Source organism: Andrena cerasifolii, chromosome 6 (genome assembly GCF_050908995.1).
Source record: "Andrena cerasifolii isolate SP2316 chromosome 6, iyAndCera1_principal, whole genome shotgun sequence".
Lineage (NCBI taxonomy): Eukaryota > Metazoa > Arthropoda > Insecta > Hymenoptera > Andrenidae > Andrena > Andrena cerasifolii.
The window spans coordinates 16732811-16746315 of record NC_135123.1 but is presented as its reverse complement, the minus strand read 5'-3'; the positions used below and the strand labels follow the sequence as shown (position 1 = coordinate 16746315).

At 39.8% G+C, this 13505-nt stretch overlaps 2 protein-coding genes across 10 annotated transcripts in view; one reads left to right on the top strand and one right to left on the bottom strand.

Moving 5' to 3' along the window:
- The first annotated feature begins 255 nt into the window (after nucleotides 1–255).
- Nucleotides 256–3149, top strand: Hpr1 (THO complex 1-like protein Hpr1). Of its 3 annotated transcripts, none has more exons than XM_076813617.1 (9): nucleotides 256–427; nucleotides 509–1201; nucleotides 1273–1520; nucleotides 1672–1698; nucleotides 1769–2068; nucleotides 2152–2301; nucleotides 2364–2511; nucleotides 2598–2831; nucleotides 2903–3149. In XM_076813617.1, exons 1-9 carry the CDS (start codon nucleotides 392–394, stop codon nucleotides 3056–3058), a joined length of 1992 nt encoding a protein of 663 aa, XP_076669732.1. In that variant the 5' UTR covers nucleotides 256–391; the 3' UTR covers nucleotides 3059–3149. The 3 variants fall into 3 exon arrangements, with proteins under 3 accessions (XP_076669732.1, XP_076669731.1, XP_076669733.1); XM_076813616.1 differs by having other exon boundaries at nucleotides 2595–2831; XM_076813618.1 differs by lacking the exon at nucleotides 1672–1698 and having other exon boundaries at nucleotides 2595–2831.
- A 1815-nt stretch (nucleotides 3150–4964) lies between these two features.
- Mp (collagen XV/XVIII-type protein multiplexin) overlaps nucleotides 4965–13505 on the bottom strand; it is a 325990-nt gene continuing 317449 nt past the window's right edge. For 4 of the 7 annotated variants that reach the window (XM_076813594.1, XM_076813590.1, XM_076813592.1 and 1 more), the window contains 10 exons: nucleotides 13154–13258; nucleotides 10743–10998; nucleotides 10243–10317; nucleotides 10012–10106; nucleotides 9837–9929; nucleotides 9370–9492; nucleotides 9255–9269; nucleotides 7685–7879; nucleotides 7448–7563; nucleotides 4965–6480 (listed from right to left, as the gene is read on the bottom strand). In XM_076813594.1, coding sequence (XP_076669709.1) covers nucleotides 6186–6480; nucleotides 7448–7563; nucleotides 7685–7879; nucleotides 9255–9269; nucleotides 9370–9492; nucleotides 9837–9929; nucleotides 10012–10106; nucleotides 10243–10317; nucleotides 10743–10998; nucleotides 13154–13258 — 1368 coding nt within the window. In that variant the 3' untranslated portion in view covers nucleotides 4965–6185. The remainder of the gene's footprint in view (nucleotides 6481–7447; nucleotides 7564–7684; nucleotides 7880–9254; nucleotides 9270–9369; nucleotides 9493–9836; nucleotides 9930–10011; nucleotides 10107–10242; nucleotides 10318–10742; nucleotides 10999–13153; nucleotides 13259–13505) is intronic. The other 3 variants (XM_076813591.1, XM_076813593.1, XM_076813595.1) reach the window with 3 other exon arrangements.

Below are 13505 nucleotides of genomic sequence, written 5' to 3'. Positions count from 1 at the left end.
AGTACCCGCCCTTTCTGAGGGCTATCAAATTCGCTTTATAAACCAAATATAAACTAAAATGTAATAAAATACCCTAATAATGTGTTGTGCTACAATGCATCAATATCAATAACGATAATTTTGATCATAAAGTGAATCTGACAGTAATCAAAAGGCAGGTACTCAATAATCTTCTGTCTCTAGAGGACCCAATTTGGCGGATGCGCATACTCACCTCTTTAGTGCTCTATCGCAGGTTGCGATTCGCAATAACTTCACTCAGTTGGAATGGTTTGGAAGAATAATAGATTTGTTGATAAATAGTTTGCACCGTTTGCAAGGTGTTTGATACACATGTAGTCAAAGAAAATTACGTTTCTTACAACATATTTATGTAAATCTGTTTTACACCATGGCTCTGTTTGAAGTTCGAAGGAAAGAATATAGTGTACGGGTTATCATAAATTACTCTAATCGATGATGCTGTAGGGTTATCCGGTTTATGTTTTCAATGGCATTCGATTTTCAGGACTATTTGCAGCAATGTTTCAAAGCGTCAGATATACAGACGTTTCAAAAGAAATGTACGGAACAGTGTACAAATGACGGTGACAGAAAAGCTGCTGTTGACCAGGCATTAAGAGATACCCTTCTTGTAATTTTATCTGAAAATGTATCAACCAATGTGCAACTACTGGAGACTTATATTACATTCTGCATCGAACTATGTAGAAAAGACTTGGCAACTGCAAGTATGCCGGTGATGCTGCTTGGCGACATATTTGATTCTATGACACTCGACGGATGCGAACAGCTCTTTACTTTCGTCGAAAACAATGTTGTCGTATGGAAAGAAGACTTGTTCTTCAGCGCCTGTAAAAATAATTTGCTGAGGATGTGCAATGACCTACTTAGGAGACTATCTAGGTCACAGCAGACAGTGTTTTGCGGAAGAATACTTTTATTCCTAGCCAAGTTCTTCCCTTTCTCTGAGAGATCTGGTCTTAATATCGTCAGCGAATTTAATTTGGAGAATCACACAGAATTTGGCTCTGAAAAGTCGGAGGTTGATGATGTGGAGCAAATCGCCAAAGATGACGATAAGTCCGAAATTAAAGTGCCAATCGATTATAGTTTGTATAGAAAATTCTGGGCACTGCAAGATTTCTTTAGAAATCCAAATCAGTGTTACCAAAAGATACACTGGAAGGTATTTTCAGTGGTAAGCTTAATTCGCCGTTACGTTATTATAGTTAGAGAATTTTTCCTAAATTGAAAATTAAATTTCTCTAGCATGCCTCGAGCGTATTGTCAGCATTCTCGTCTTTTAAATTAGAGGAACAGCGCAGTTATCCCACAACTTCTGTGAAAACTGATAGTTTGATGGAAGGAACTCATAAGGAGACACCTTATTTCGCTAAATATCTAACGAATCAGAAATTATTGGAACTACAGTTGTCCGATTCGAATTTCAGGCGATACGTATTGCTGCAGTTTCTCATTCTTTTCCAATATCTTAATAGCACTGTTAAATTTAAAGCGTAAGTATCTGCAACGATGCGCGACTCTTTTGTACACTTGTATTTTATTACCGTTGAATCCACAATTCCTCTTCATAGAATTGCACATTTTTTATAAATCACTAGTAAAATGATTTTTTGAAAGCTATAAAACTATGTCTGTTTTCCAAAGCTTCCTTGCCAGTGGCTATGAGACAAGGTCTGCTTCCTTAAATAGTGTTTCGAGTTATACGCATCGCGGAGATTCAATAGCTTTTGTAATTTTTAAGTGAAACACATGAACTGAAGCCTGACGAAATAGATTGGGTTAAAGCTACTACGGAACAAGTCTACGCCTTGCTAGCCGAAACACCGCCCGATGGCCCAACGTTTGCTGAAACTGTTAAAAATATATTGAAGCGGGAAGAACACTGGAATGCATGGAAGAATGAAGGCTGCCCACCGTTTAAAAAGCCAGCTCTAGATTCCACAGCCGATGTGGAGGAATTAAAGAAACCGAAAAGGCCAAGGCGTAGAATCGGAGATGTTATCCGAGATGCTCAAGCAGTAGGAAAGTATCATATGGGAAAGTAAGTTATTCCTCTTTCAAAAACAAAACCTTTCAACCTCTATATCCTTATTAGATGTATAATTAAGTTTAACCATTTTCTAGCCCCGAACTCACCAAATTATGGAACCTATGCCCTAATAATCTTGAGGCGTGCAAATCCAAAGACAGAGATTTCCTTCCGTCTTTAGAGACATACTTCGAAGAAGCCATCATGCAATTAGATCCCAACGCGATGGTTGAAGACGAGTACAAGTGAGTTCTCTCTTTGCGTATGATCCATGGAACACTCTGAATTATCTCTCTATATATTATAGGAAAGTAAATGATGGGAACTTTGGTTGGAGAGCATTGAGGCTACTAGCCAGACGTAGCCCGCATTTCTTTGTTCATGGAAATTATCCGATCAACAAGCTTCCCGAATACCTCGAAACGATGATTAAAAAAATTGCCAAAGATCGTCCAGTGAGTAGTAATTTTATTACCATCAGCTCCTATCGTTCTTTTGTCGCTTGTGTGTCGAGTTAACTTGTTTGCAATTATTGAAGCAAACACAGTCAGATATAAAGCTAGAAACTGAGGAGACGCCGCCACCAGAAGTTAACGATCAAGAATTCAACGAAGATGTTTTGAAACAAGAGAGCGAGCAAGTTGAATCCGAAAGTACAGATACGAAGGCACGAAAGTTAACCAAGGTCACTTCCGAAATGGTAGGGAAGTTGTCGGAGATTCTGAAAAGTGATTGGAAGAAACTAGCCACTAAACTTGGCTACACGAGCGACGAGGTCAGCAGTAGAATAGTAACTGCAAGGTGGAAAGGGAAACGTGGAAAATAATGTACGACTATCTGTTTTAGATCGCGTTCTTCCAAGGGAAATCGACGCCATACGAACAGTGCAAAAATATGTTGGAAATTTGGGCAGAAGAAGATGTAGATGCATCTATGGAGAATTTAGCGTATATTTTGGAAGGTTTAAAATTCATGGAGGCGCTGGCTGTTTTAAAATCTTAATTATTTTTCGAAGAAGTATCCATAGGACAATGAATTTAGACAAATGTACCCTCCTATGTGATCCGACATTAAATTTTTTCAATTTTCATAACGATGTATTTTTGCGAAAGCGGATCCTCAATAACTTTAATAATACACTACTAATACAGTGGAGCTTTCATAATCCGTAGTAAAAGAGACAAAAGGCTTCGATAAATGAGAAATAAAAGTAAAAATGTATCAACGAAAAAAAACGACGCAAACACGGTCTCTAGAATGCCACTCAGTGGATACCAGTTTGAGCAAAGTTCGAATTAATTGAAGCTCATATTGTCAAGACACCATTATACTTAGAAACAAAGCTATCAATATATAAATATATGCGCGGTTTAGGGTGCGCACTCGGTCTATTCGAGAATTGCAATAGGGCGAATTCCACTTGCGCCCAAATCGCTCGTGATTTTCATCAGGCGAGGTTTCCCTATACGCGACTATATAGATGCATCGTGAAGAATTTCAAAGTCGATTTTCTCGAAAATGAAGCACAATATCAAAGAAATTTGATTCCTTTTTCTCAACTTATTTACTTGTTATAAGTAGAAAAGAAAGCGTAACTTTTTTTGATAGTCGCGTCGACGTCTAGTCAAAGAGGAGATATAATAAGAGGCGTCACCCCGGGCGGAACCTTTGAAGTCCTTACTTGACCTTGGCATTTAAATTGGTTGTCTATTCGAGCGGGATATTCAAATCGACTAAATGTACCTTACCGCAATTTGCTGATTACTGCCGAAGTTTACCGCGGTTTACCGATCATTGCCGAATGGGCATTTAAATTGGTTGGCTAGTGATTTCCCTAGTTTATGTCTGTCCTTGTCGAGTGACGCCTCTTATTATATCTCCTCTTTGGTCTAGTCGCGTATAGGAAAACCTACCTTAACGAAAATCACGGGCGATCTGGGCGTAAGTGGAATTCGATCTTAGTAGGTATAGGATGCTTCGATATATCGATTGCGATTGGGTGCGTTCAGCCGATACAACCGGCGAGCAACCGGTGAGTGATCTCACTAGACTTACTCTGAAGTTGCACGTTCATTGGTCGACGCGAGTAAAATCTAGTGAGATCACTCACCGGTTTTGTCGGCTGAACGCAGCCATTCGTGAGTGCAGCGAATGCGCGGGTAGTCAGTAGACGCACGGCAGACGCACGTTTCCACATTTTATTTAGAAATACAATAATAAAGTGTACAAATAATACAAAGTTTAGAAAGAAAACGGTCCGTGGTGCAAACTATATCGAAGGACAGTTGGTTTTACAGTAGGGATTCCAGGATCTACGTACGATATCGAGGGTTACCGTCCGATACGAAATATTCGCCAACAAGCATGCTGACAACCTAAAGGTAATAGACCGACATTCTCTGTACTTAATCGGAATAAATTAGTTTAACGTTAGTGGTATCGTATCATCGAATTATAGACACTGACTTAGATTCGATTTATGCTCGATGTATAAAGCAGGGGTTAACAATTAGACTGTGACAGTACGCAGAATAGGTAGCGTTCCTCGTACGAATTATGAATACGGTGGAAAGTATTGCCATGTATGTGTTGGGTAGCGTTGGGCGAATTTTAGCTTGAACAACGAATAAAGTTAGAACATTTGTTCGCGAATGACGAATGCAGTTTTCATCGTTACATTTTTCATTCTTATTGTATTCGATTCGTTCGAACGAAGTCTTGTTATTCGTAGTTGCCTAGGAGACTGTTTTGAATCGCGCAAGCAGAGCGCGCGCAATTTCAAAAATGACTTCTAGCGTCAGATGATCGTAAATACGTTTTATAATCAAGTGAATATACAAAATTGAAAACTAAAGAAAGTCGTTGCTACTTGTTTCCGTTGCAATCAAAACTTATTTAAATTCTGCGTTATCCACGAATAAGATCCATTATGGTTATCCATTATATGGTTAAAGAAAAGTTACAATAAAAGTTATTCCAATAACAAATTATTCGTCCTCCTAAATAAGGTTCGTTATTATTCACCAGGTTAAGGAAAATATATTTAAATAAAGGTATACTTGACTGAATCTTCATTCACCTATTCATTACAATAACAATTTATATTTAAATAAAGGTATACTTGACTGAATCTTCATTCACATATTCATTATAAATAACAATTCATTCAAATAATGCCCAACTCTGATCTCGAGTAGCTTCGAAACGTTAGCCAGTCCTGAGGAAACTCCTTAGGACAATCTTCAACGATCCCTTTTCGCATTCTGTCTGATTTACGAACTGCATCTCGCGCGGCATGCAATTCTATCACGTCTGCCGCGAGTTGCGCATACACGGAGCATAAATCTGGATTCCATAATCGAGAAACTCAATGGTCTTGCGGAATCCTTGTGTTAATCGACTTGTTCTCTTACATCTAACATACACACTCATATGTATTGGCTAAAATGTAAATGCAATTCGATCGCGGATATGATCTCCGTCCTTATTTAGGTCGTAGAGGGCAGCCGTTAGTTTATGTATCCTTCCTCCTCTTTCTTTATCTTCGTTAATTTTTAACAGTAAATTATGATGACTTCTCGGGATTGGGGGGTGGGGGGCGGGCGGTGAGCGGGGGCATTCGCGTCACGCCTTTAAGAATCTCCTTTCGTTTAGTAGCGATTTAAGTACTGGACGTTTATCGTGATGCGGGGAACTCTTAACGACGTCGACGATTGAACTTGTCAGTCGTACGAAATTCGACGCGGAACTTTCGAGGGCGGGGGTGGCGCGTGTATTCAGCAGCGATGGATCAAGAGTTACAGGCAATCGATATGAAACACTGATGAACGATGTCTAGACGATCAGTCTTATTTCTTAGAAAGAGAACGGAAATTCGTGTAATGCGTTGACTAATGACTCGCGATACGGGTTATAACCTTTGGAGTTAGAGATGGGTTTCGCGTTTTTAGAAACCAGATGGCCACTGCGGTCCGACGACCTCGATCGCCGATGCACGCTTTGCTCACATTGGGTGTCTTCGTTCGTCCGTCGATCAGTGACTATTAACGGACGCATCTCGATCCGTGTTTACGCGACGAACGAACTGCTCTTCTGTTGTTCTTACTGCTGTTTCGTGCGTGGAGGAAAGTTAGTCTTCCATCAGAGTGTCCAAGTACTCCTTGTAATCGTTCTCCGACATGTACTCCTCGTTCTCCGCAACTTCGGCGCTTCTCCTCCTTCTCGTGGGCTCGCTGGTCACTTCTATACACAGCAGGGCGAACTTGTTGTCGCAGGAATAACGAACTTGCTCCAAGAGGCGTCCTCCTGTTAGCGGCGATCCTAGCCCATTACGATCCGAACTGCTCGAATGCCAGGCGTCGCAGTATGTGTCCATTGCGCGGTCCCCTAATTTGTGCGAACCGTGCCACGCTACCTTTTCTGGCCTGTAGTAGCAGAAAATCATGGGTTAACAACGTTTCGAGCAGCAATTTTAACATGGTATTGTCTTTCTTTTCAAAACTATTGTAATTACAGTTATGGGTAGGTACTGTAGGGTGGCCCTTATTTTCAACCTGCTATTTCTTTTGCTCTCACCCCCTAATATGGTTTCGTTTCATAAAAAAATAGTCCCTGAAAAAGATTATTGCAAGCGGACAACAGAAAAGGGGGCCGTGCAGGTGGTAAAGTTTAGAATTTATCAATGGTTTGAATTTGAAGAATTCCTCGAAAATGGTAAGTCCTATCGAATTTTTGTTCAAATGATATTAAAAGAGCATTCAATTTTCTACAATTGCTGTGTATATAATTTTTTCGTGCTTCGAACCATTTTTTAGATAATAAAGTTTGAATATAGGGATGTCCGCACTGCGCGCGTACAGACAATACGTCACGCCGCACAGGTGGTCTATGTTTAAACGCTATTATCTAAACAATGGTTCGAAGCACGAAAAAATTATATATACAGCAATTGTAGAAAATTTAATGCTCTTTTACTATTATTTGAACAAAAATTCGATAGGGCTTACCATTTTTGAGAAATTCTTCAAATTCAAACTATTGATGAATTCTAAACTTTAAGGCCTGGTCGGCACCCTTTTCTGTTGTCCGATTGCAATAATCTTTTTCAGGGACTATTTTTCGTGAAAATGGGTTATACTTATGAATAGTAATCTCGAAAACCAGCGTTAGATAATTTAAAAAATAATTTAAATGAGGAAAGAAACTATATCATTAAGAATCATCATAAAAGTTTCGATTATCATTCTTATTAGTCAATATTTTACATATAATAAACGGCCTGCGTTCGCCCTTAGCTTTGGCCGTCCATGTGCAGGGACCCTTCTGCACCCCCGCCAGGAACGGCCCTGAGAATAATTATTCGATGATAATATAAATAGAGCGCATAATTACCATGCAAAGTCAGTGAGGATGTTCTTCCCATTGAAGCTGTAGATCCTTGGATTTTGCGAAAAGTATGCCCCATTTCCGTTGAACATCTCTTTCCAAGAGTTGAAGAGTACATCTCCCTGAGATTTAAAGACACAGGGTGTCATAGTTTAAAGAAAACGCTTAATGTTAAATTGCTTTGAGGCTTAAGCAGGGATGAATAAATCTTTGATGATCGATGGACATTAGATTGGAAATCACCTTTATGTTGACGATAGGGAGGTCCCTGTCCCCGAGTCTTACTATGCTGTCAACGTTCTGAACCCTGGAGCTGAGGAATGCACGGAACGTACCCCTCAAACCTGCTCGCTTTGCTTGTCGATAACAGGCGTAGTCAGCTCCCCGTACACCGTGTATGTCTCCAGTAAACGGTTCGTTCAGGGCAGCCATTCGTAACTGCAAATTGTAATATCATTGTAATATTCCTGCAGAAATCAAAGCAAAAGGTCTTTTTATTTGGAAGCATCCAAGAAAATTCATGAGCATACATATACGATAGTTATTAGCTGATAAAGAGGCTTTTCTGTATCGAGTATTGTTCTGTCGAGTGTATGGAAAAGTTCTGTCTTTTCTTGAAAGAATATTTTCAAGAGTTATGTAGGGTAGTTATTGTTATTTCAAGCTTTTCGAATTTTTATGAATGCTCTAATGCGAATACGAGAATTCATTAAGAAATAATAATTCGACTGAGAATATTTAACAGCTGCAGATTCGATTTATTAATGGATACAGAAATTATTATTATTAATTTTTGTGACGATCGAATAATTAATTACGAGGCAGCCAAATTATGCACTATTTTCGTTTTCCATATTGTCGCGCGTGGTTAAGCGATATCACGATGAGAAACGATTTTCTTTTTGCTAATATGAGCTTGCTTCTTCCTCTTTATAACAGTGATTAATAAATTTAGTTGTCAGTAATACTCTTCACAAGCAAAGGCTTCGCTTCATTTGAAAACCCGCAATATACTGGGTTTTTCTATTTTACTAGATACATAGCAAAACTTTTCTAACACCGCAGAAACTTTGTAACTGGAAGCAATTTTTGTGGATTACGCTGTACAGTTTCTCTTGATATATCGTTACACACTATCCATTTTTCACCTACGAAAGCTAGGCTGTCCAAATATAGATTGATATTGGAGCCAGTGGAAAATAATTAACAAGTTCTTATTTTGTCCGCTGAATTTTTTGGAATAAATTTATACTGGACGAATACACTGTATTTTTATAGCAGTTGTATAATGCGTTCCTAAAACTTTTCTAATAGTAGTAAACTCGGATCTTCTTGTAGATTCTTTTGTAAATTATTATTATTAGAGATCATAAACGGACGTTTAAAATAAATTAAATTATAAGATTCATATTTGGTAAATTACAGTAGGATCGAGGAAACAGCGTAAAAATTTCTGCATATAGCGAGGGAATATTCTACTCATAGGCTACACTTATACAGTATTTTGTGACCAAATATTTCTTTCCGCGAGAACTCGTACTATTTCTTGAAATTAAGATATTTACATTAAACTAGGGAAATCGTACCACTAAATCGCAATTTTCCCATCTTTTGCGACAAAAGTAATAAAACTTCCACACCTAACGTCACAAAAAATTGTCATTCCTGAAATTATTCAAAAGTTCGCTGACCGAGGAATTCGATCTTTCTAGTTTTAAATGAAGAAGGCATAAAATTCGATATTCATTTCGAGGATAAGTCCCCTCGATGCATAAACGTGACGATAGAGTGATTAATCGTATTCATATCTTACCATTCGCGGATACCACTTTGCAGCAGAAATGAAATTCAATTGAAATTAGGTAATACATCAGTTCCCCTCTTATTGATACGGTTTTACACTCAACAGGATTAAGACGGAAACTCACCCCCGTTCCATCTGCTTTCACGGGTATCTGGTTGATCAGGTTCGATGCTTCAAAAGGTGGATTTGCTGGAGGCGGTGACGTAGTTGGCGGTGCTGGAGTGGTTATGGGCAAAAGGGAGCCCAGCTAGAGTGTAAAGTAAATATTTCGAATTAAATTCATCCTTCTACGAGATCACCAACTTAGCAAGGTAGAGGAGGATAAACGTTGCTTTCGCTCCTATTAAATCGTTGGGCAAAATACACCGCTTAAAACAATTAGTGGAATGCCCCTTTCTGAACAATTTAAGCCGTCTATACCAGCTATCAGGGGCTGAAAGAAATACCATTGGAGAGCTGGTTTACTTACTTCGTGAAACGATTTATTTACAGAGTACTGTACGGCACTTGGCAGAAAGGTTTGAGGAAATGGACAGGTAGAAATTGTGTGTAGGAACGTATGACAGTGATATAGCAGAATTTTATACTAACTGCAATGTATTGCCAGCCGTTGTTCACTCTGACTAGCAGCGCTTGTTCGTCTATGATGTAGGCCAATGTCCCAACTGGACTTACAGCGGACATCTAAGGCAAATAGAGGTTCGTTTTGTAACGTTAGTTGATCTCACGTTGTGATTAGATATTTCCGGGAGAGTAGAAGATTTACTTTTGTCATGGCCTCTGTGTTTTGGAACGTTACTGCTCCTGGCACAATCTTGGTCGTGCTTTCCAGAGGACCCCTCGTCGAAGCAGTCGCGGATCCTTGTGAGAGTTCAAACAAAATCGCGTCAGGATTCGTGATAAGTTATTTATTGAGTAGATTTCCTAACATGCGTAGGGCGAGAAAGCAACACATGTTTGAACGAAACAACGCATATGTTATTTTAACGTGCGTTACCTAAGTGCTCCTTTAATTCTTTCAGTTGCTTCAGTTCACGAAGTGCCTTTAATTCGTCCAGACTAGTTCTGAGTCCTTGCAGTATAGAGGGTAAAAAAATGATTTTCAGACTGAATACTTCTATTTGTACAATCTAACTTCATCTACTATTTAACATCGTATTTCATGACCCTTCGTATTCCATTCCCCATACTCCAAAATGGATACCATATCTCAAATTCTAGGATCTTAAAGCTTTTTACTTCCGGATGCTAAATATCCTCAATCAGCTTGGTATATCTTTGTACATTAGTTTCAGAAGATTCTCCCATTTTGCATGAAAATTGCAGCGAGATAAATTAGAGAATTTCGAAATAATTTGAAAATTAATTCAAATATACTGTTTATCTTTACAATGGCAACCAAGTTGTACTAACATAGTTCAATTAAACTTTGATAGTGATATATTTAATACTATAATTAAAATTCCATAATATAAGTTCTTTTCGATCTTCCTTTACCTTGTCTGACTCCATAATAGTCTCTTTCGCCAAACATGTGGCTTCTACCCATTCCTGGTTCCTCCTTCTGCCCAACCAGAGGCATCCCTGGTGGTCCTGGTGGCCCAGGAGGGCCAGGAGGGCCGGGGACTGGAATATAGTTTCCTTGCGACGCTGATCCAGGTGGTCCAGGAGGTCCTGGAGGTCCTCTTTGACCGTCCCTTCCGGATTGTCCAGGAATTCCAGGGAAACCGTCGTCCCCTTTATCCCCCTTCACCTGTTCAACAACATTCCAACATCCACACTCATGATTTCAAGCATGAAATTAAAACCTCAACTATTGCGTGTATTAGCTTGACGCTTTTCGTAAGAATTGACGAATCGCTAATGAAAAAGCACTTACTTTTCCTACTTTCTATTTTATTCCGTTTTTTTTTTATTTTATCTTTATTTTTAATCCGAAATACAGTTGAGTGCGAAAGAATAAAATCTTTCCTAAAAATCGAAGAACCAATTCGACTGTGATGATCCAGGCACACAGAATGCTTCCGTAAAAGTATATACGAAAGCTTTACGAAACAACATTCTTTATTTGATGTCCTAATTACGCGATTTAACGCAGACGCACGACCGTGCTCGTCGAGGAAAGCTCCTTTAGTCGACTCCCGGGCGAATGCAGATATCCAAGCAACCCCCGGCAAGTGCAAATCGTCATAAATTACGAGACGTGTCCCCGTGACTGCGGACTGTTTTTAAACTGCAATAAAACTGTCGAGTCTGCCTTGGCTGCGCCGCAGCTTTTTAAACCAAAGAGTAGTGAATTAACCCCCTGCCACGCGCATTCGGGGGTGCTTGTCAGTTGTCAGGCCGCGCCGTGGAAGTTTCGACGAATTTCTGTTTTAGAGTAGAGTTCGGAGGGGGGGGGGCGGGGGCGTCGAATAAATCGAACTCGAACTGGCTCTGGTGGCCGTTTTGGGTGAAGATGAAAAAAAGAGGCGGGCGTCAGCCGCACACTTGCATTAATTTCCGTCACCCGGCGCGTTCTATTCCTTGTTCAACGAGACTTGTGGGTGTACGGGGTGATCTACGAGCCCCGTTACAAGTTTCGCGAGGCACCCCCGCAGCGGTCGTTTCCGCTAAAAAATGTTCCCGCCCGCGCGGAGCTGCTGCGTAGCAACGTAGTTGGCACGAGGCTTTTGTGTCGTATCTTTGATCGAGCAGCTTCGGAAAAGAATCGAATCGTACTGTGCCGTGAAAAATACGGGGGCAATATGGAGGAAGTATTAAAACGTACGGGAGGGGAATTTCTTTTTTTCCTCTTTCTGTTTTATTGCGAGTTCCTTGGAAATACGTTGACTTTGACTGCGCGCAACTGAACCCGAATTGCATCGTTTCAGTATCATTGGCCCATGCAGGCGGCTTTTGAAATCAGGCTTTATAGCGGAGCGTGTACGAACCCATGTTCGTATGAAACATTCCCTTTTTGCTTGTTTTTGCACGAAATGACCTCTCTGGCAATCTCTGAAAGTTTGCGACCGGGGGGTCGTAGATCACCATGTACAACATCCCCACTTTAGCCTGTCACCCGCTACCAGACAGGATAAAAAATGCATCCATTATCCTTATTCGTTTCACGGTAGAGAGTCTTTAACAGTCCACCTTTGCCCTTTGGCTGCTTTTCCCCTCGAGCATCAATTTACGTAAATGACTCTTGGTGTAACCTATTTCAAGTATTAAAAGCATGGGAATTTGTTGAGTCTTGTTGGGTATATCGAAGGGGATGCTTTATCGTCGTTTATAACTTTAAAATATTCTGCTGCAAAATATCCTCTGTCATTGTATATATTTATTATTCTAATTTAAAGTATAAAACCAGGCAAGATTTTGATGAAAAATGCGTGGGTTTGTGACATTGCATTTCTTGTGAGTTTCAACAGTTCAAACGTAGGTACTTCGTTAAATTTAAGAATGATGAGTTAAGATTTCAACCATCTTCGATTTAAACGACCATGAAATATTAATAACGACATTTCTGTGAAGAATTGTGTTTGTTGGTAATTCAAGTTAAATGTGTAAGAGGTTGATAATAATCGACTTCAGTCACGAGGCTTAAAGCCGGGAATCTACATAGAAGTTAAGTTATGCTATGCGATGCTGTGCTATGCCATGCTACGTTTAAAAAGAAATAGCTTTAATACATTTTTATGGAACCGTTTTCACTAAAAGCTAAGCTAAAACATAGCATAGCATAGCTTAGCTTGGCTTAGCTTGCGAATGGATTTCCGGCTTTACTCATCAGCGATATAAATGAAGTATAATTGTGAATGGCGTTAGCTTCCCAGTAATACACCTGCAGCCTGTGCTTTATGGTGAACTTTAGCATCAGACAGTCGCAGTTCTGATTTCGATGAGAAGCTGTAAATCGTACTTACGCCGACAGATACTCCGTAAGGACTCAGTGCGCCAGGCTCTCCCTTTTCCCCCCTGGGTCCTGCTGGTCCAACAGGTCCCGGAAGTCCAGGAGTACCAGGGCGGCCCTGTTAGAAGTAATTATCGATACACAGCGATCACGTTCCACCTTTCCTCCATGAATATTCTATGGCTATTAATCCTTTAATTAATCTGGCGTGTAGTTAATTTCCTATTATCTTCACACAATTACTACGATTTCCAAATTTATTTACATAATGATTACGCCCCCTGTTATTATTTCAATCGGTTAATTAGTCAGTGTCATTCGACAGAATCGATATTTCGGTTTCAATGGACAGATTACAGGCTCAT